General features: G+C 31.8%; 1 protein-coding gene across 2 annotated transcripts in view; it reads right to left on the bottom strand.

Moving 5' to 3' along the window:
• Positions 1 to 24,317, bottom strand: part of LOC145285998 (serine/threonine-protein kinase/endoribonuclease IRE1-like) — a 266,385-nt gene that overhangs the window by 45,882 nt on the left and 196,186 nt on the right. For both annotated transcript variants that reach the window (XM_080134591.1, XM_080134590.1), the window contains exons 11-14: positions 21,032 to 21,167; positions 7,335 to 7,591; positions 6,005 to 6,158; positions 2,163 to 2,244 (exon numbers count right to left, since the gene is read on the bottom strand). In XM_080134591.1, coding sequence (XP_079990717.1) covers positions 2,163 to 2,244; positions 6,005 to 6,158; positions 7,335 to 7,591; positions 21,032 to 21,167 — 629 coding nt within the window. The remainder of the gene's footprint in view (positions 1 to 2,162; positions 2,245 to 6,004; positions 6,159 to 7,334; positions 7,592 to 21,031; positions 21,168 to 24,317) is intronic.

The following is a 24,317-nucleotide window of genomic DNA, read 5'->3' as shown; positions in this document are numbered from 1 at the left end:
AGTGGTTGGCCATCGGATGTCGACAACTATCTATTAAGAGCCAAATCCATGCACAACTGTGCTTCTGAATTAGACGTAATGTATACAATGATTTCCAACAACCTGAGGGAGATTAGAAAGACAAAAAAAAATCTTGATAATTGATGAATTGAATGGCAACAAAAAGAAATACTGTTATGAAGTGCCTTTTACACAACAAGAACAACCTGTTTCTTGACTGGGTTGTGACTTGTGATGAAAAGTGGGTTCTTTATGACAACCGCCTACACTCAGCTCAGTGGTTAGACATTGACAAAGTTCCACAACACTTTCCAAAACCAGAGCTGCATCAAAAGAAGGTTATGCTGACTATTTGTTGGTCTGCGACTGGTCTCATCGATTATAGTTTTTTTGAATGCAGGCAAAAACAGAGAAGCACTGTCAACAAATGGATGAAATGCATCAGAAACTTCAACACCCAGCATTAGTCAACAGAAAAAGTGCAGTTCTCTTCCATGACAATGCCTGATCCTGGAGAAGTTGAAAACACTGAGCCACGAAACTGCCTCATTTGCCATACTCTCCAGACCTTTCACTCTCCAACTACCACTTTTTCAAGCATCTCGACAACTTTTTGTGTGAGAAATATTTCAAAAACCTAAGCAATATAAAAAACGTCATCAGTGACCAACACGTTACTGGCATAAATACACTTGTTTTGCATTGGCAAAAATGTGTCAACTCTAATGGTGTTTATTTCGATAAAGAAATTTTTGTTTGAGTCAAGATATGTTTATCTGAATTTAAAAGTTAAAAACTGCAAGAACTTTCAACCTGATAATTATGGCAAGTCTATTAAGTAATTGTGTGTGGGGTATTTTACATCTTTGATTATGATGTTTCCTTTCTTATATTCACTTTTTAATCTCATGATGTTGATAAAGGTTGCATCAGCTGAAATGTAACAAGATGATTCAAATGATCAGAAAACAAATTAATTTAATGATTATTTTATTTGGTGAAACAAGCTTAACAGTACCACATTTTTTAAAGCAAAAAAATATGTTTTCTTCATTAACCCAACCATTAGCTTTACAACTGACAATGAAACTTTTTCTATAAGTCTGTGTGACAAACCCTTTCCACCAACTCTTCTACATTAACATCATGGTGTCGTTTGCATTGGACAACCATAAGCAAAAAATTTTTTTTATTGTTCACAACTATGAATTTCTTGCATTAATCTATTTTCTTAAACAATGCTCACTACATGGGTAAATAAATTGAAACCCAAAATGTTAGATAACAAGTTTATTTCAAAGTAGCAGGACCGTTAACCAGCATTGTTCAGTGGTATCATGCCCCCTCCCCATAAGCAGAAAAAAGAAGCAATATAACCAGAATGTTTTCTTTAAATAATAAACAATGATTTATTTTAAACAATATATACAGAATGTGACAATGTGTTGGAAAATAATATGTATGATGTAGGTAAACACAAGATGTAGCACGCTAGCGTAGCTGTATAAGAAAAGTTAACATGTACAGCTATCTAATGTAAACATAAAAGCAGTCTTGGCTTATGAACATGTTTCGACGTGTTGATATGTTAGTATTTGGAGTATTTTATTTTAAACAATTGTCTCATATAGAGGGAAGCCATGTTTGTTTTTGTAGGAAGATTTACATTCTGGAATGAACAAATAGTCAGTTCTTAGTCAATGAGATTTGATGAAATGTGAGAAGGGAGAGATTAGTATTTTTGGAATCAGGAAATGGAAATTATGGTATGTCTATACGTATATGATTCAGATAATAAGGGTGCATCCCCAAATCTGTCCAATATGCAGAATATCTCCCAGTGTTCACTGGGAGCAGTAGGAGTACTTTTTATTTAGAGTGAAAAATAGCAACTACTTCCACTTTAGATAGTTGTGATTATGATGATGTTGCTCCTAGGATATAATGCAGGATTTTACTATAACGAATAAATGTTTGTATAATATCGTTCTAAAGTTACATAAGATAGTGGCTAATAGTGTAGACATAATAAATTTGTATGTGGCATCTGTTGGTGCAAACCTAGTGTACTTTGATCCAGAGGGGAATTTCTGCAATCATTTTATTATGCAGTAGATGATTGCGTAAAACAATTAAAAAAGCAGAAAAAGAATCGGACTCACTTAAAGACAATGGTTCCTTCACAGCCATGTCCCAAAATTTGATCAGGAAAGAAACCAATTTTCCCTATGTAAATTATTCCATCTGCAACAGGAAAAACAAAAACATTTTATATATTACAAGTGAAAATTCATTTTCTAACTTATATCAATTTGAATGTAATGAAATAATTTTGTATTAAAACTATAAGGTTACAAGTTGTTAATTTATCACAAATTCTCTTTTATAACATGTGGTTCAAAAAATAATGTTAGAGAAAAAATAAAAACAATATTATGAATATAAAGAGAACATTTTAAAACGCTATAAACATTAAGAACATTGAAAGTCACAAATGAAAATGTTATAGAGTTACCGATGAAAAGTGCATGGTTGTCAGTGTTAAGTCAGTGTTAATGATATCTTTTGAAATGACGCATGAATATGATGATCATAAAATTCTGTTTCACATCCTTTTTACTATCAGTTACTAATCTAAGAATAAGATAAAGTACGCTCAGAGCACAGACTTTTTGTTTTGACAGACTAAAAAATCTATTGCATAATAGTCTAGTGATTTGTCTTCCTCACAGCTAATCTTTCTCACGTGAATAAATAGATAAGGCAAATTAGCAAATATCATTTGAATAGGAAAATACTTTTCTTTTATTTTTTTTTAAATATTTTCCTATACAGACCAACAATTTTTAGAAAACTGAATACTGACCTAGATTCAGCTTAAATATTTTGGTAATACTTTATTTGCATCAAGCTCAGATTACCACAGTCTATTAATATATAACGGACAGACTATGATTCATAGTGTGTTATACCAATTAGAGCCTCTTCACCCTCACAGAAGAAGATTGGGTGGTATAGGTGTGTTTCATAAATATCTCTTCCTTCCAGAACATTCTTTATGGAGGTCTTTGTCCAACAATTAAGTGGTTATTTTCTTGGGAAAATGCATTTTCTTATAAAAGACATGTGATATAGAATTTCTTTGTTTGGTGACTATCTTAATTTAGTCTACAAAAATTATTATACAGGGTGAAACGATAAAATTACCCCCTCCCCCCAAAAAAAACTACAACTTTATTTAAAAATTGATATTAAAAAAAAATCAACTCAGGTAACTTGATTATGTAGTAAAGCCGACATCTATTCAATGTAGCCGCCTTCAGCCTCAATCACCGCCTCAATACAAATATGGAACTAGGAGGATGCCTTTCCCACAAGCGCCGGCGGGAGGAGCTCAGCAAATACTCAGCAGATGGTGGTGATCAGGTTGGTTTTGGTGTTGTGGGAGGTTATGTTAGTGATGTTCTTGACTTATTACCAAATGCAGTAGTCCAGCAGATTCAGGTTGGGGGAGACGGGAGACCAGTGAGAGAAAGGTACAAAGTCGTAGCACTCCTTCTGAAGCCAAGCCTAGGTCTCTTTGGACTTGTGGGTCGGTGCCAAGTCCTGCTGCCACACCCAGGGCCTGCAAGCGGCCACCTGATTGCACTAGGGGCTCACCACACTCTTCAGCACATCCAGGTACACTTTGGAATTGACTTTCAAGTCGACTTCAAAGATGTGAGGTGGCATGATGTGGCCCTCACTTGAAACCACACGAAAGACCATCACTGTGGCCGGAAACTTTGTTTTCATCACCCTGGGCACGTCCCTGATATTTGTGGCAATCCAGCAATGCATTTTGAGGGTGCTGGCAATGGTCCTGTTGTCATAACTTGGATCAGTAGAAGGCAGGAGTTGTACAGCGGTGCATCTCCGATCTTGCTCATTGAATATTGTGTCACTTTTAGACATGATAGAAGGCTCCTATCATTCTTGGGATTTGTACACAACTGGCCAACTAGTAGATAGTCTGCAACAAAAAAAGAAAACCGGTTTTCATCAAGCGGAAATGGAATCATGTTGTCTTTTGTATGGCGACAATTTTATCATTCTATCCTGTACAGAACATTTACACAATACAAAATGAATATACATATCAAATTCAGTTAAATATTTCATCTGATAGTTTACCCCCAAATGTCTAAATTCCTTTTGTTACCATTATTTATAAATTCATATAATTCCATCGAAAATCTCAAACTAATACTGTTCTTAATTTAATCTGCTGATTTGTTAAACAAAACATATACTTTACTCTATTAGCAAATAAATTCAATTAGTTAAGGAATTTAGTGAGTTTTTATTTAGTTTGACAATAAATTTCAAGATTGAAATGAAATATAAGAATAAAAAGCTGTGCAATTTTACTAACATTTAATAAACGAGTGTTGTAACCCAACATCCAGTTTACATCTTACGGTTGCGCATGCGTACATAAACATAAACCCATAATAGCATAAACAAATAAACACAAATCGCTGGCCCGGTTTTGTTCAAACAAACGGACATCCTTAGAAAAGTGAATGGCTTAAATTTATTAAAAAACTTCAAAATATGGGAAGCAAATGCAAAATGTTATTACAAATAATATGTATAATCATCGACCCATTTCATATATACGATATATATTATACTAAATAATCAACGCAACAATAAAATGTTTTTTTTTGTTTTTACATCGTTCATTTCCGTATTACGTTTAAGTTATTTTAACGCAATTTTCTTACAAATAAATCTACTTTAACCCGCTGACAACCATAATTTTACAACGGCGATTTACCCACCGCCTTCCTGTTTTTTTAATTTATTCTCCATTTTTTAATACACCTTTCTTAAAAACATTCATACATTTTCTTCTACACTACCAACATAAATAAATAACCCCGAAAATGTTTTTTTTTAATTGCGTTACAAATAAATAATCAACGCGACAATTAAATGTATTGTTTTACTGTGTACGTTTCAGTGTCCCAATTGGGTTTTTTTTGCGTTTAAATTAAAAGATATATCAAAATTTGAATTTAACTTTAATTATTATGGTATCTGTTCAGTGCACATTTACCTATAAGTATGACAATTCAATGGCTGTAAGTTTTTTTTCAAAAATAAACAATTATAAACAGAACGACTCATAGAAATCTATCTATATTCTTTTTTTCATTTTAATATACTTTCATAGAAAGGTTTCTGTTATGTCACGAAAAATATTTTATTAATGTCACAAGTGTCATGCTCATACTAATATTTAACCTCATTAAGTCATTAAGTGCGGGCACCTGTCAATTATTAATACTTAAATTCAAACGTGTTTCAGTTACTCTTTCTTGCTGGCCAAGCAGTTAATGTGTCACGTTTTTTTCACACTTTATTTTCCAACTTCATCTCAAGGTTTTGGGTTCGATCCTACCTACCTACCTACCAAAACTTTTTTTTTACCCCCCCCCCCGACACAAACACCCAGGCAACGATTTTTTTTCAGAAGTTTTAACATTGTTTCTTTTTATATAATATTTAAACAGGGTTATTACTTCGCTTATTCTTTTGTATTGATTTGCTGAAGGCTTAACTGGCTAACAGCCAAACTTAATTGCGTGATTTAATTTCCACACCTACATTAACTCATTCACTTCAGTTTCATTTTTCTGCATGTCAACTTTTTGATCGCTAAATTTGAATGCTTTCACTTCCTCTCGCGTCATATTGCAACAGTAAAATCTCACGTTTTCTTTAACATTCTTCTCCACCTTTGCGTCAAGGCTCCGGGTTCGAGCATACCCACCTACTAACACTTTTTTCTTTTTTTCATGTTCTTTTCCTCCTTCGCTGTTCAGGTTCAAGCCTGTCTGCCTTACTACCACTTTGTTTTTCCTCCACCACCTGGGTATCCCCACTAGTTTTATCATATAGGAGATGAATAAGATTTCTTAGGGAAAGAATAAGCCTGAAATAATGATGTAGATACCTGATAGGGCATCACTGTAGTTATTTGTCCCAATGTTATTACTATTTGAGTCTGACTGTGAATGATTTTCAGATGATTCTGAGCCAGTATTTTGGAATAAACTAGCTTGCTGCTGCTGCTGTAGTAAAAACTTTTTCAATGATTGTTCAGTTTTCTGAAAAGAAAAGAACAGAGTCAAAATCAATCATTAACACAAAAAGTAGAAGCAAGTTTAATTGAAAATGTTTGGAGGCATAAAACCTATGGTCAATAATATCAATAGAAGTAAAAAAGAATTTTATTTTGAAAAAAAATAACTATAGCTTTGCAGAGATAATACAATAAAGAAGTTGTTAATGGATAATATGTTTTGATAAAGATAGAAAACATTTGCATAAAAGAAGATTCTTTTAATAAGATTTTATATGAATCAATGTCCTGACAGGTTTTTTATTTAAAATATTCCAATTTAACAAATTTTTAAAAAAGTGTTTGTAAATATCTACCATTTTTAATGTTTGCATGCAACAAAACAAATTTAAGCCATAATTGAATCTTGATTTTCAAAAACAATTATCCAACTCTTGATACGAATGTTTGTGAAATTTGAAAATCTTAAAATAAAAAAAATCTTTCACTCTAAGGCTGAATCTATGCACTGATGCCTTTTAACCCAACAATCAACATAATCACACCCCTTCATTGTAGAGGTCTTCAGATATCAAAAATCTTCCTACTATAATAGCTTCTTTTATCAAACTACTAGCTTTGGAATTTCCCCTTCTTGCACCCTGTTCCCCTGACTGTATTTATATGCAGAAATTAAAATGTAATTTGAATAAACTTCTCGATGCACAAGTTCCCACTTTGAATGCCACTGTAAATATGCCCACTAATTCACATCTCAGTGGCAATGCGCCTTGTTTGAGGTGAATATAGAGAAAATTTAATTAAATATAGAGTCAACAATAAATGAAAGTTATCATAAAAGTCATTCTATAAATAATCATGTTTCTTTTAAGTTGCATTCATAATTATGGCCTCAACGAATAAAATAAGTTAAATTTTATGTGATAATTTTAAAATCTATTTTAATTTTCCCTTACTTTATATTTTAATAAATATTGAATAGTAAAAAAAAATTTTTTTTTCAAATGAGAAAACAAAATGTGTATTCATAAAAATTATGATTAAACAAGAAATATACATTTTATTGAAACATTTAATGATAAAACATTTAATTAATAAAACTATGAAGTTTTATTAATTAAATGTTTTAATTCAGTTACGATTCAAAAATGCTTATCTTCAACTGGTTATTTTTTCGCTCCATTATAACAAAAGTCCGTACCCTTGGAATGTAAATGATTATGAAAATGGCCATGCCAGCCAAAGCTATCAACAATGTAAAAAGAATTTGTGTCCCATCAAATGTGAAACTTTTCATTTCATTGTTGCTTCCACTTGCTTTTAATTCAGTTTTTGTTGAATTCGTTTTTTTAGTCGGAAGATTGTTGTTAACAGAAGGGATTATGAGGCGTTTCTCGCCAGTGAGTCGCAAAGCAGGATACATTCGTCTCCAAGATTCTTCTGGCACTTCATGATAACCTGTTAAAAAGAAATTAAAATTGGATTCGAACAGAGATTACATTTGGCTTTTAATTAAATGAATAAAGGTAATAAACATTGTGAGATAATGAAGCATACATAAAGTATGTGCATTTATACATGGATATTCTAAAAAGAAATATCAATTACTCTAAAACTATGAGAAAGACAGAACAGGCATATTTACAGAATGTTATAATACATATAATGTATAAGCAAATTAGGATTTCATAAACAAAATACATTTTAGTAATTTTACTGACATCTTGTATTTTTTCACTTGAGGAAAAGCAATATGTACCATTTCCTGTTAATTAACCCTTCCCTTTTGCCCCCCCCCCCCCCGAGACAATGCATTAAAATTCCCATGCTCATCACCTACTTGATCGGACACGTGACTGGCACTAAAAAGAGAGATAGTCCCCAGAGGCTCTCACCATCAAGTCTGTCACGACTGATAAAAAGGAAGCTGAAAAGGAGAAACAGATAATGCTCATACCCGTCTCGAACTTCATATTCAGAGAGCATACAAATGCATGTTGCTGCCAAATATGATTTCTGTTTGAACCCAAAATTGTATTTGAGATATTTTTTGCTGCCAAGAACAATTAGATTGTAAAACTATGAAAACAAACTGTGCGATCATCACAAGTTGTCGAAGATTATGTTTTTGATATTCAATACAAAGAATGTCGCACCACACGCGATTCAGAACTCCATCTCCATCTGAATGCATGAAACTAATAGTTTTATTGGTATTGATTATTTTTTATTGAATAAATAGTGTGCTTCTTTTATTATTGGACTTTTATATCTTCTTGGGGAGCATGCCTTGTGCCAACCATATTATGTAAGTTACACCCTATTTTGTTTTTTAGATTGTCTTAATATGTTTTAGTAGCAATAATTCACAAATGGGTACAAAGAGAACAAGTTAGTTCGAGATATTTTAAAAAGAAAGATTGTTGGGAGACTGAAGAAATGGAGGGTTTTTTAACACACTGCTGCCAAGGCGGATTTGAAGCTACAAATGAAGTTAATAAAGATTTGCAGTGGTTGGGCTATTTTTAGAACAGAAAAGACAATGCCACAATGACCCAGTGATAGTAATACAAAATTTAAGGCAGAAAAAGGGGTCAAATTAAACTCGGTAGGTAATAACGTTGTGATTAAGTTATCAGCAGGAGTCGTAGGATTGAAGCTAATTATTAAATGGAATGGGTAGTCATAATTAAAATTGCTTCTAAAGTAGGGCATATGAGCTTTTTATGAAGATGTTTCTATCTAATAGATTGGAAAGTGTATATTTAAAGTTCTGATAGAGTTTTTAAAAAAGTTAAAAGGGGGATAAAGCAATAGCAAGGGTGGAATTGGCTGGTATTCACAGGCTCCATTATAATGCATAAACTGAAAACTGCTTATAAATACATATACATGCATATGTACATAACAGCACATAAGCAAACACATATACAAAAACATAAATACATAGGTACATACATACACAAATATGCGCGCATGCATATACACTCCAACGAAGTCTGCAGGTGCTAAGCTGGTCAAATAAGGAGAGAAGAATTTATTAAAAAAAAAAATTATAAAGCGCTGAGAAAGTGTGTAAAAAAGATCTATAATTTTATGGAATTTTGTATCTAAAGGTTTAATGTTAGAGCTATGCAATTTAAAATTGACTATATTTAAATTTGGTTTTATGTTTGCAATGGAAGATTAGTTCACTTTTATAGTTTATTTTATTGCTACTTTGGGGCAAAAGTAATTATTGTTATAGCTTGGGCTGTGCAAAGGTGACATGACTTAGAGCCTGGAGTGTAAGACTTCACCTTTTTTGAGATAGCTCATTTAATTGAGAAGAGTTCTGTTAGACTTGAGTTTTTAAATTAAAGTGGTTAGAGAAGTTCCTTGGTTGTTATTATTAATATTTTAGTTGTTAAAAGAAGATTTGTGGTTAGATATTCTTGTCTATTAAAGTTGCGCCGATATATGTGTTTTACAAGGTGCATAGGGCTTCTTATCAATTTGTTGATTTGTACTGGGGTTTAATATGGCGGGATGATTTAAATTTTGTTTATTGTGGTGAGAAATGGTCAGAGCAATAAGTGCCAGGATATTGTTTTGGAGGGGATCATGAGTGTTATTAGTATAAGGATGATTATTGGGAGAAATTATTATTATTACTAGTAATAGGATTGTTAATAGATGGGTTGTTTAATTCACATATTGGATCAGTGATTCTATCAGATGGTTGATGGGGAGGGAGAGAATTTAGCGACAGATTATGGGGAAGTTATGGGGGAGCTCTATGATCATGCATGAATATATAATATCTATGGATGCAATCATTATTGAGTGAGCAAATTTGCTTGTTGTTACAATTGCAGTTTTCCAGTTTAATTGGGAACAGAATTTTTTGGGATGATTTAATTGCAGTATATTTTGTTATTTGAGTCTTATTAGATGTCAAGATTATTTGTGCTAAATTAGGCATAGTCGAATAAGAAATCAGAGTTTTTAATAAAAATGAAACTATATGTGGGTACTTGAAAGAGTTTTGTACAATATAAAAAAATTCCTTAGGTATACTGGTTTTGACATTTGAGCAAAATGGAGGATTAAACCAAATATTTTCCTTTCTCCTGAGGCAGTTGGGTGGGTTAGAAGTGTTAAGATTAGTGTGTTGGTTTTGATTATAGGGGTTGCATGGTTCATTGTTATTGATTGCAGTATATTTTGTTATTTGAACAGGTTTGTTGCGAGTCATATTGTGTGGGATTACAGATTTCAGATGGCTAACATGAGGAGGGAGGTATAATGGTTGTATTTAATGTTTTCATTGTATCTTCAATTCCTTGTGGCATTTTGATTAAGTTTTTTTGTTGGTAGAAAGAGTAGAAATGCTTGGTACTGTAGACTTTAAAATTGAATTGGACTTATGAATGTTGGGTTTATGGGCTGTATATCTGTGTTAAGATTTAGTGTAATGTCTAGAAAATTTGGAGTTTTTTGTTTGGTTTGATAACTATAGAAAAGCTTAAGTTTTTAAAGAAATTATGTAATTTTTTAATTGTTTTGATGGACTCTCTTGGCCTGGCTATTGTAGTAAACAGGGCTGTGGAGTCTGAGTCAGAGTTGGATTTCTAAAAGTACAAGGAGTCGGAATTTTTTATCCCACTCTGACTCCTTAAGTCCAATGAATTTTTTTTTTACATGGTTTTCCTGTTTGGTTTTACCAGTTTTTTTTTTAATTATATTTTCTAACCAAACAAGGCACATTATCACTTTGATGTAGGGGGCTACTATCAGGGACCTAAGTTTCAGGGGTACTATGTAGGGAGTTTAGTAGCAAGATGTGTTTACATTACACTTGAACCTTTGCATGTCAGTACAGTTGGGGAAGCAGAAACCTGGAAGCCTAGCAGTTCTGGGGAAGGAGCTATTACAGTAGAAGGCTTTCTTACATCTGGAATTTCTCTGTGTAGGGGTGGCACTTCGCTGCTTGTCAGAGCATCCACCATTAAAATACTTGTAAAACAAGCAGAGGGGTGCAACATTTCGTCGATGTGACAGGAGTTGAAGTTTGGATAATAGTTCAGGATCTATCAGGTTGGCGACTCTTTTGAACACTGTCCAGGGGCGAGAAACTAGTAGCAGATGCATCAGCTCAAATGTGACAGCAGTACTCGATACATGGGCAAACGGTGGCCTTATAGAGGTACAGGATACTTCCAGGAGTAAGTAATTTTCTAGCAGCAACCTTGACTATATCTCAATGTATTTATTCCAACTCATGTTCCCTGTGAACGTTAAGCCGAGGAGTTTGAACGAAGTACTTTCAGATAATGTATCTTTAGTCATAGCTACTGGTGGTTGGTAAGGTTTCATGTAATTATTAAAGGAAACGAGCTTTGTCTTGGTAGCTTTGAACGTTACCATCCATTTCTGACCCCCATTCCACTACAGACTAAATGTCTTCCTCTAAGGTTTCTGCCATTGCCTTAGATATGTGCTCATTAGTTTTCCCCATGTGCCTGCTATAAAGCGTAGTGTCATCGGCAGATATACCCATGTCAGAGACAATTTTATCAGGTAAGGATCGATCCCCGAGGTACACCTGTATGCTACACATGCTTTTGAGGTGTCTAGTAACCATTGGGGAGAGTGGGGTTTGCTATAGAATTTCTGTGTAGGAACATGTGCTTCAATTGCTGCTTTGAACTATTCAGTAGTCTTATTTACACACTATTCTGCAGGAAGAGAAAAGATATTTCCCCGTGGGGCATCTCTGATGTGATCTCTAATGGCATCTCAATCAGCCTTATTTTAGTATGTTGTCGTTTTGAGCAATGGCTCTTCAACTTGGGGTCGAGAGTTTAGAGTGATTCTATCATTATCACAGCATGATCAGCATTGCTAAGTGGGCAATCAGCATTTGTTACACGATCCTCAGAATCTCTTGTCAGAAATAAATCCAGAAGTGAGGCTTGCTGGTCCTGGCGATCTGGGAGATGGGTTGGGAATGTTACTGTCTGTGTCAAGGAATGGGATATAGCAAAGTTATGGATGATGCTACTAGCTGTGTCAGTGTAGTTAGAGAAGTCAAGCAAATTTCTGTGGTGAGTGTTAGAGTCACTAAATACATGTATTTGAGCGCTAGTGTCAAGGGAGTGTGCTACAACTATTCTGTCAGACATGATTGATTATGGTACAATACTGGGTTAATGGAGAGCAATAAAGAAAATACAGGTAGCTAACGCTATGTTGTAAATTTAATTTAAAGCACATGAAGGCCTGGTCACCTGATTCTAGTTTAGATTCCCTAGACATGGGGAGGGTGTTACAAATATAGACTCCAAGTTTACGATAAAGTGGAAGATAACCAGACATAGGTGATGGAGGAGTTCAAGTTAGTTTCATGTAGTACTAAGATATCCGGGGAGTTTGCTAGAAGAAATGATTATACTTCATCTAAGTGAGTTCTATGTTCTCAGATATGTGTCAATTCAAGCCTCAAGGGAGGCGTGTATGTCTGGTTTAAACATTTTTTGGATTGAGCTGTCATTTCATTCTATTTCGTAGTTTGAGGTGCTAGGCAAAACGGATGTGCATAGCCACCATCATGCAACACGAGTAGACCATCAGTCGGCTCCTAATCCACAGGAATGTGGCCTCGGGAATGCCCACCAGAGACGAGTGCATGCGCAACATGGCACTACAAATATTCCGACATTACACAACTGATGATAGAACAGCTGCTCTAAGTGCTATTAAAGTTAGGGCTCCTGTAACGTCAGTTGGAAACAGCAACCAGCAACTGTCAAACCGGTACCCTCAAACCTGTCCGACAGGAGTGGCCCAGTCCAATCATATTAGCATATATGGTAAATAAGTACTTCCAAGATGCCCAGGTATAGGGGATGGGAATAAGACAAATGTGGGGGACGGCATTCATTGCCCTAGTCAGGAAACAAGGCTAAGTACTGAGCATTTCTAATGAGTCCTTGTGGCCGCACCTCTTCTCGTAGCTAATAGGCAAAGAAGGAGTATGGAGTATAGATAGGCAGAGTCTATCTACTCCTTAAGCAGTTTAGGTTTGCAAACCGGTGATTTGATCAAGTCACCAGCTCTAGTGAGGTTTTCATCCAGGAATGTGTTTGGTTAGTTATAAAAAATATATGTGTTTGGTTAATTATAAAAAAATATATCATGTGTTTGGTTAATTATAAAAAAATATATCATGCGTTTGGTTAATTATAAAAAAATATATCATGTGTTTGGTTAATTATAAAAAAATATATCATGTGTTTGGTTAATTATAAAAAAATATATCATGTGTTTGGTTAATTATAAAAAAATATATCATGTGTTTGGTTAATTATAAAAAAATATATCATGTGTTTGGTTAATTATAAAAAAATATATCATGCGTTTGGTTAATTATAAAAAAATATATCATGCGTTTGGTTAATTATAAAAAATATATCATGCGTTTGGTTAATTATAAAAAAATATATCATGCGTTTGGTTAATTATAAAAAAATATATCATGTGTTTGGTTAATTATAAAAAAATATATCATGTGTTTGGTTAATTATAAAAAAATATATCATGTGTTTGGTTAATTATAAAAAAATATATCATGTGTTTGGTTAATTATAAAAAAATATATCATGTGTTTGGTTAATTATAAAAAAATATATCATGCGTTTGGTTAATTATAAAAAATATATCATGCGTTTGGTTAATTATAAAAAAATATATCATGCGTTTGGTTAATTATAAAAAAATATATCATGCGTTTGGTTAATTATAAAAAAATATATCATGTGTTTGGTTAATTATAAAAAAATATATCATGTGTTTGGTTAATTATAAAAAAATATATCATGTGTTTGGTTAATTATAAAAAAATATATCATGCGTTTGGTTAATTATAAAAAAATATATCATGTGTTTGGTTAATTATAAAAAAATATATCATGTGTTTGGTTAATTATAAAAAAATATATCATGTGTTTGGTTAATTATAAAAAAATATATCATGTGTTTGGTTAATTATAAAAAAATATATCATGTGTTTGGTTAATTATAAAAAAATATATCATGTGTTTGGTTAATTATAAAAAAATATATCATGTGTTTGGTTAATTATAAAAAAATATATCATGCGTTTGGTTAATTATAAAAAAATATATCATGCGTTTGGTTAATTATAAAAAAATATATCATGCGTTTGGTTAATTATAAAAAAATATATCATGCGTTTGGTTAATTATAAAAAATATATCATGCGTTTGGTTAATTATAAAAAAGAGCTTAAATGTTGCCAAGAAAGGAATTAAAATTTAGATGAAAATGCTTGCAATTTTATAAAAATACTAGCTGTACCCCGCCACGCGTTGCTGTGGCTCAATTTGGTGTAATGTCAAATTCTAATAAAAAGAGAAAATGCATGTTTCTTATATTCTTAGTACAGCAATCTACTCCAAAAAGTAAAAAAGGTGAAGATGAAAAAAAATGGTACTCTTGCAGAATTGGATCCTGATCCTCAGGATTACCGTCAATCATGGCTTGGGCTCAACCAACACTCAGTGGATAAAGCTGAACGTAGCAAAAATGTTGAAACGCTAAATGTTTTTTTTTTTTTTCTGTATACAAAAATGTGAGTTAGTAATTAATATTTGAGTGATGGGGGGGGGGTGTTTACTATACACAGATTCGAAAAAGTTATCCAATAACAAATAAATGAAAAGTAAGGTAAGTTACGTTTCTACCTAACTGGATAATTGTTTAGTGTTTTTATGCAATGTAAAATGTTTAATCGGCTGGAAAAACAGAAATGGTTGCAGACTCTGTTAAATATGTTAAGTTTGGGAAAGTAAGTTGAAAACTAAAAACAATACAATACAATGTCAAAAACCCACCGAATATATGTTTACCATGACATAGGCTGAAATAATCAGTGGATTTGTGACAGTATTTTGTGTAGTTTTTTAGTTTTAACTCACTTTCTCAAACTTAATGTAATCAACAGTGTCCACCACCATTTGTATATTTCAAATACACCGATAAGCACTGTTTTTCGAGCCGACTAAACGTTACATTAAATGAAAAGGGTTTGTATTACTAAATACGGTTACAAAGAAGTTGTCAAAAATAAATATATAACAAATAAATGTTATCAAAGGCAAGAAAAGTAAATGTTCTACCTAACTGGATAAGATTGTAGTGTTTTTATGTAATGTATAATGTTTAATCGGTTCAAAAACATGCAGTGTTTATCGGTATATTTGAAAAATACAAATGGCAGCAGACTGTATTGAACACGTAAAGTTTGGGGAAATTTTAGGAAAATGAGTTTAAACTAAAAAACTATACAAAATAGTTTTAGGAACTCAATATATGTTACTGTGACGTAGGCTGATATATAATCAGTGGTTTTAAACTTTTGCTCGATACAGGTGACGACTTTTAAGAGTCCCTTTTAGTGATTACCTGGTTTGAGGTTTACAACTAAACGGCAAATCTGCCCCAAAAATCCGGTATTATTTTAGGCTCGTCTCATGTTCGTATATAACAAAATATTTTATTGTAGATTTCAGTGTACTAAAAACAAATCTGCAAACCGTTTCCGTCGCAAAAAGAAAGTTTTCATGATATGAAGAAATTACTTTTTCGAAAAGTGGGTAATCACTTTTCAATGTAAATTATACTTAGAATGAGCACCCACTTTCTGGCCACCTGAGAGAGGGGCATTTTTCTGTGTGTGTGTGTGTGTGGGGGGGGGGGCCGCGGCCACCAAAACACCCCCGCCCCTCCAACCAAATAAACAGGTAATTTTAAAGGATTTTACAAGGGTAGAAAGAAAGCCCCCCCCCCCAAAAAAAAAATCGTGGCAACAAAGTGGATGATCATTTTACGTTAAATTATTATGGAAAAGTGATCCTTCACTTTTTTAAACTAACATTTCTTCATATCTTGGAAACTACTCGTTTGCCTTAATTATAAACGTTATTTTCGTTTTCAGCGATCCCGAAAACCTATGAGAGTGGTAATTTTAAAGGAATTTTCGAGGGTGGAGTAATTCTTCATATTTACCTTCTTTTTTTTCCCCCCCAATAACATAAGAAATTAAGAATTAGACAAATTTATTTTAGGTAAGCTTCGCCAGGAAAGCTTTTAAAAATAAAAAATTAAGATAAACAAATGGTGCTAGTGCACTTACCGATCCGCGCTATTTTTTTAAAATCGTATTTCAAAGTTTAATTAAAGTTTTATTTTTTTTTATTCAATTGTAAGGTTAAAGTACAAAAAAAAAAAAAATATATATATATATATATATATATATATATATATATATAATTTAAAAAATAGGGATTTTTTTTTTTTTTACCCATCTATTAATTAGATAGTTAAATGTTGTAATACGAAAGTCGTCAACGTGTGGTGCACGTGAAAGACTCATTTCCACCGGAAATGAAATGGCGGACAGTCTCGCAGTTACGAAAAATATTTTTATTTTATTTAATACATTTTTATAATTTGCGATCTTAACGATCTTAATTTATTTTAATAACATGCAAACATTCCTTGACTTTACAGATAAATTTTCTGAAAATTTCAATTAAATTGGTAATGTAGAAATATGGTTCTATCGACTTTGAATGAACCAAGAATTACATTTATATATATATATAGATTGTAGCGAAATGCGACAGACAATAAAATGAGTTTTCATTAAAAAACAATAACTACTTTTTTTGTCAATTTCAAAAATAAGTAATGTTATCTAATTCTCATGTTTATATATATTACTGGAATTTTACATAAAACACAGATTTCCATTATTCAAAGAAGAAAATAATTCTGGTTATGTTTTTGTCATGTGTGACACCTGAACACAAGAAAAAATAACTCAGTTTTTAATGTTAATAAAGAAAGACTTATTAACATCAAAACAGGTAACAAATAACAAAATGAACATAATGTATAACTCATAGTTAGCATTTTTTTCTTTTGGAATTTTTGTATTTGTTGAAAAAAAATAAATTCAGAGTATGCAAGTCCATTTCAAAAATGAATTACTTTCCCTACTGATTAGTGGTGGGACGATTAATCGGAATCGGAATCGTTAATCGTAAGAATCGTGTATTTTGGGAGGTATCGGAATCGGAATTGTTAAAAAATACCTTAATTTTCCGATTCCTTCATTACGATTCTTTTAGTCTGATGTTGAAAAAAAGAAAAAAAATTCCTGATATTTCTAACCGCAAGAGAGAAATAAAAAGAAACCAAAGAAATTCATTATTAACAGGGCAATGCTTAGTGCCCCTCCCTTACAAGGTTCATTCATTCAGATCTATTGTAATCAAAACTACAAAAGAGTTAACTTGAAAAGAAGTATGCAGGGCTCTACATTGCGAGTAAAAATAAAAAAAACCGCTTATCTTTTTAGCGATTGTTTTTTTTTACTGACAAATCTTCTAATACTGAATGAAAATGCTTTTTCAACTTATATTTTCTTAAAATAAAACGAGCAAAGTCAAATTATTTAAACAGTAAAAGGTTTAATAGAACAATATACTTTTTTTCTCTTTTTTTAAAAGAAGGCTTTTGAAAGAAATATCTCTAAAATGAAATTGATCACGTTGTATTATTTCGCAAAGTTTTGACAGTAGTCGGTTTCTTTTGAAGTTTCAAAAAAATCGACCCCATACCTATCTCTTCCAAACCTAAAGTTATTAAATAACCCCTTCGTTAATTTAAGGGTAATTAATTCAATTCAGTCAAGTTTTTTTTTTTTTAATTTCATTGAAATAAAATCCATTATATTTTGTTTTCTCCATAAAGATAAAACCCTGAATTTGATTATATTAAAAGCAGAATAATATGATCTTTTTTCTAGAATTTTAAATTGAAAATTAAAGTGTTTTGTGCAGTTCTTTGCCGAACGAAAAAGAAATTAATATATATATTTTTAAAAGGTTTTGTAATCGGTTAATTTTTATGTCATTTACGATTAATTAAATAATTTCATTTTAAAAAGTATTTATAAATAGAATTTTACTAAGGACTTATAGTTGGGTTTGTATTACTGTACACATAGATTCGAAAAAGTTGTCAAAAAACAAATATATAACAAATAAATGTTATCAAAGGCAAGATAAGTTATTTTTCTACCTAACTGGATATATTTTTCGGGTTTTTATTCAATGTAACATGTTTATTCAGCTCGAAAAGCATACAGTGTTTACCGATGTATTGGAAAATTCAAAATGGCGCCCGACACTCTCTTTAACACGGTAAGTTTGGGAAAAGATGTTATAAATAATAAACTATACAAAATACTGCTAGAAACTCGCTCAATATATGTTACCGTGACATATTTTGATATATATTCGGTGTTTTTTTTAATAGTATTTTGTCTAGTTTATTATTTGTAACACCTTTTCCCAAACTTACCATGTTAAAGAGAGTGTCGGGCGCCATTTTGAATTTTCCATTACATCAGTAAACACTGCATGTTTTTGAGCTGAATAAACATGTTACATTGAATAAAAACAAAAAAAATGTATCCAGTTTGGTAGAAAAGTAACTTATCTTGCCTTTGGTAATATTTGTTGGTTATGGTTAACTTTCGCCACCCGTTGTTTACAAAGCCATTTGCCGGAAGTGACGTTTTATCTACGGATGATCAAAACCGTATAGAATGAACCTTTTTTTTTATATAAGTTTTATTCAAACAGGCTTTATGGACTTTTTTTTGTATTTATTAACTGTTTTATTCTTTTTATCAAAAAAAAAAATAGAATTTTTATATTGACATATTATGGACTGTTTTTCAAACATCGAAATTTTAAAATTAGTTTTATTTAAAAAAAAAAAAAGACGGTGTTTTTTTTTTTAAATTAAATTCTAAACTTTATTTGAATTTTTCAACAAACTTTTACAGAGATAAAAAATAGACTTTATAGATATTAACGAAAAGTCTTTGTTTATTTTAACTCTTTAACAAATTTTTACAGACATAAAAAAATAGACTTTATAGATATTTTATAATTTATTTTAAATATATTTAATGAAAAGTCTTTGTTTATTTTAACTCTTTAACAAATTTTTTCATTCATATAAAAAAATAGACTTTATAGATCTTTTATAACATAAAATTTAAAAAATTTTTAAAGAAAAAGTTTTTTTTTTTCATTGTTAATGTAGTTAACTCATACATCATAAAAAAATCGTATCCAATACATTATATTCCCAAAATAATTGCTTTTGATTCGCTGCTGCCAAAGGAATTCTTGTAGATGACTATTAAAATTTGCATCGCTAGTCCCCCTCATGGACCTGAATTTATTTTTGCAAAGACTCCAGCTATCTTGCAAATTCGAAAGTAAGTTCGATAACTCTAGAAAGGTCATAAAACTTTAATTTTAAAATTTCGATGTTTGAAAAACAGTCCATTATGTCTGTAAAAGTTTGTTGAAAAATTCAAATAAAGTTTAGAATTTAATTAAAAAAAAAACACCGTCTTTCTTTTTTTTTTTTTTTAAAATAAAACTAATTTTAAAATTTCGATGTTCGAAAAACAGTCCATAATATGTCAATATAAAAATTCTATTTTTGTTTGATAAAAAGAATAAAACAGTTAATAAATACAAAAAAAAGTCCATTAAGTTCAAATAAAGCCTGTTTGAATAAAACTTATATAAAAAAAAAGGTTCATTCTATACGGTTTTGATCATCCGTAGATAAAACGTCACTTCCGGCAAATGGCTTTGTAAACAACGGGTGGCGAAAGTTAACCATAACCTATTTGTTTGTTATATATTTGTTTTTTGACAACTTTTTCGAATCTATGTATACAGTAATACAAACCCGGTTATTTTGTATCTACGGCGCCATGTCACGTGGTATATTGTTTTTTTTTTTCATTACGCACGTTCATTTATAAATTATTAAATTAAATATTTATCTTTTTTATATTTAATTAGTATATATTTTCTTTCTCTTCCGCTATATTTTTTTTATTTAATTCATTAAATCTGTTAATTATGAGGACCAAAATAATGAATCGTGTGTATTTATTCTCTAATTTTCTTGTTTTTGTTCTGTTATATAAATTCTATTTTATTTGTTTTTTCTCTGAAGGATAAATTCTATTTTCTTTGAGTTTTTTTTTTTCTGTATTCCAATTAAGTAAAATAAATTTTCTCTAGAATAAATTTTGCTAATTTTTCCGTTTAGTTTGCTATATAATAATTTTATTTAATCCAAAACACGACGGTGTAGACATAAAATATCTCTTCCAAAGTTAGGGAACATATTTGGGAACTACCGACCATAAGTATAAAACTACCTGGTATATTTCGAAACAATAAATTCCCAAGGAATCGGAATCGTACTTGGTATCGGATCGTTAATCAATATTTTCCTGGAATCGGAATCGTATAAAAATTAGGAATCGTCCCAACACTACTACTGATATAAGCATTCTTTAGTTATTATGTAAGCTAAAAATGCTAATTTCTTTGAAATCTAGTTTCTTCAATAATTAATTTCCTATCTTATTGGGTTTTTTTCTCGTAATTTTTGGATATGTTAGTAGATATCATTGGTTTCAGTTGAAATTCAATATTTCAATTTTCCAATTTCACTACAATAACGAAGAAGTACCAAAATTTTTTAGATGGGAAATGAAATTTAACGCAATACACATTAAAGCAATATCTAAAAAGTATATTCATCTTTACATGCAACAAAACAAATTTCTATTGTTCATTTTTTTGGTGTCAATTTTCTCAAATGATCGTTTTATAATAGTCACACATTCAGACATCCAGCTATTGTAGTTCTCTAATCGACAATTTTTACACACACATATTCTTAGCGTCCACAATACTGCTAGAAGCAAGTTATACTCACCCATGATAAGTACGGCAGTGTTTTGACTTGTACTTTCACTTGTGCTCCCTTGCATATTTGGATAATACGCATTACCCGTCTGATTTTCTTGTTCAAACGATGGGGGACCCTCAATCAGACGCACTTTATTTCTGGGCTAAGAAAAAAAAATGTCACTGAGGTCAGAAAAACAGATGTTAAGGACATACAATATTAAATATAAATTAACTAACAAAGACATCCACAAAATAGATTTATCATAAAAACGGATTTATTTTATGACAAAAATGTTTTATGGAGGATATTTGTAGATTTTCTATGGTGGCTTTCTTCATCCATCTGCATAATTTACTCTCAAAATAATACAGGGTATGTGAGATTTAATACTATTATGAAAAAATTTTTTCTTCTGTAAAATAATTGTCATTATCAGCTAAATATTCTTTCAAAAAAATCTGTCTCTAAAAAAAATGAAAAAATGTTATTTTTCAGTGATTCTAGAACTGATCGTGAGTCCGATAGTATAATACACTTTTTGGTAACTGCTGTTGTGGATGATTTCAAGAGCTAGATTTATGGCGTAAGCTTCAGCTGAAAATATTGAACTTTCTGATGGTAGTGCTTTCTTTAGGGTTTTTATGTTTGATGCCGCTGCGCAGGCTGTTCTTTCTTTGTCTTTAGATCCGTCAGTGTATATAAGGTGATGTTTTGGGTATTTTTTGAGAATGTTATAAATTTCCTCTTGATATATGCTTGGGTGTGTTTTTGCTTTTTGAAGTTCTTTTAGGCTAAGGTTTATGTTTGGAGTTTTTATTTTCCATGGAAGGATGTTTGGAATTAGTTATGTATGTTAGTAGTGGTGATTTCGGTTTCTTTGAGTATAGAGTCCATTCTTAGCCCAAATGGTTTTATTGTTTTCGTAGGCTGGGTTTGATGGAGTGGATTTGATTTTTAGATAATATTGGAGAGATAGTTTTTCAGTTCGAATTTGCGGTGGATATTCGTTTGCCTCTACAAATAAGCTCTCTACGGGTGATGTTCGGAAAGCTCCTAGTATCAGTCTTATGCTTCTGTGGTGGATTGGGTCTAATTTTTTAAAATATGATTTTCTTGCTGCTCTGTATATAAAGCAAGCGTAGTCTAATTGGGAGTGGATGAGGTATTTGTATATTTTATGAAGTGTTTGTTGATCTGCTCCCCACTTTGTGTGGGCAACCACTCTGAGGAGTTGAAGGGTGTTATTGCATTTGCGTCTTAGATAGTTTATGTGTGGTATAAAATTTAGTTTTTTATCAAATATGACTCCAAGGAATTTGTATTGGTTGACTACAGGTATGATATTTCCTTCTAGTTTAAGGACTGGGTCATTATGTATTTTCCTAATAGGGCAGAAATGAACACATTGAGTTTTAGATTTAGAGAAGCTGAATCCATTGTTTATTGCCCAGTTGTTGATTCGATTTAAGTTTAATTGTAAGATCCTTTCCAGGGAATGGATGTGGTGGGATCTGTAGCTGATGACAAAGTCATCGACATAGAGTGCGCTATCAATTGCAGGAGTAAGGTTTTGGATAATTTTATTGATTTTTATTGCAAATAATGTTGTGGATAAGATACTTCCTTGAGGTATGCCTTCTGTTAAATTTTGGTTGTTTGATAAGGTTGTTCCTATTCTGACTATAAAGTTTCTTGTGCAAAAGAAGTTTTTAATGAATAATGCCAATCGTCCTCTCATGCCTAAGTCTTGGATGTCTTTTATGATACCATACCTCCAAGTGTTATCGTATGCTTTCTCTATATCGAAAAAAATAGCTGTACTGTGTTGTTTTTTTATGAAGGCTTCTCTTATAAGGGTTTCTAGTCTGGTTATTTGATCGATTGTGCCTCTTTTTTTGCGAAATCCTGTTTGTATATTTGTAATTAGGTTGTTTATCTCTAGGTGCCATATTAATCTTTGGTTGGCTATTCGTTCCAGGGTTTTGCAAAGGCAACTTGTTAAGGCGATGGGTCTATAATTCTGGGGGTTGGAGGAGTCTTTTCCAGTTTTTGGTGTTGGGATGATTATCATTTCTTTCAATATTTCTGGGAATAGATTGTTTTCCCATATATTGTTGAGGACATTTAGAAGGCACTTAATGGATTCTTCTGGTAGTTGTTTTAAGAATTCGTTGTGAATCTTATCGGGGCCAACTGCTGTGTTGTGGGATTTTTTTATTGAGTTGATTAATTCTTCGAGGGAGATTAATTCGTTGTATGTTTCATGGTTGTCTGAGGATAAGTTTAGTTTATGTTTTTCAGCGTTGTACTTCATTTTTTTGGAATTTTGGGTTGATTTGATTTGAGTTCTTAGCAAATTGTTTAGCTAGTGAGTCTGCTATCTGTTTTTTTTTCTGTAATTAGTGTGTTGTCTACTGATAAATGTTTAATGGGGTTTATTGTTTTTTTCCCAGACATACTTCTTCGCATGTTCCAGACTGATTTTTGGTTTGTGGAGAGGTTTAACTCGCTTACATATTTTTGCCAGGGTGTTCTTTTAGCTTCTTTAATAGTTTTCCGGGCTATTGCTTTATGATATTTAAAGTTGATCAAATTTTGTTTGGTAGGTTCTGTTTGGAATTTTCTTTGCGTCGTAGTTTGATGGCTTCTTGAAATTCTTTGGTGTACCATGGTTTGTTGCGTTTATATGGAGTAGATTTGAAAGGGATACATTTTTCGGCGATTTTAGTTAGTTTGTTGGTGAAGTCTTCAATGTTTTGAACGTTTTCATTTGTATTGAGGTGTTTTGAGCATAATTTCTTGTATTCTTCTCGGTTTGCTTTTTTTAGTTTCCATTTTTTAGTTTCTTCTTCCAGGAGGACTTTTAAATTTTCAAGTATTATAGGAAAGTGGTCGCTTCCACAAGTGTCATTGTACGTTGACCATGAAAAGTCCATTAGAATTGACGGATCACATAAGGTCAGGTCTATTGCTGAGTTTTTGCTGGAGGTTGGGCATAGGTATGTTGGGATTTGATTGTTGAATAAACATAAATTATTATTGTTAATGAGTTTTTCCAGGCGTTTGCCTTTCTGGTTGGTTTTGTTGCTACCTCATATTGGATTGTGGGAGTTAAAGTCTCCAAGTAGGATGAAGGGTGTGGGTAGTTGCCTTATGATATTTTGGAGTTCATTCTCTTTTAATTTTTGGTTTGGGGGGATGTAGATGGAACAAATATTGATTTGTTTATGTAGTGACTTTAATTGCTATTGCTTGAAAGTTAGTTTTAAGTTCTAAGTGGCTGTGTGGTATATCATTTCAGACTAAAATG

The sequence above is a fragment of the Euprymna scolopes genome, chromosome 10 (genome assembly GCF_053919585.1).
Source record: "Euprymna scolopes isolate OS-2025 chromosome 10, ASM5391958v1, whole genome shotgun sequence".
In the NCBI taxonomy this organism is placed as follows: Eukaryota; Metazoa; Mollusca; class Cephalopoda; order Sepiida; family Sepiolidae; genus Euprymna; species Euprymna scolopes.
Note: the sequence above shows the minus strand (reverse complement) of the source record. Positions and strands in the feature narration are given on the sequence as shown.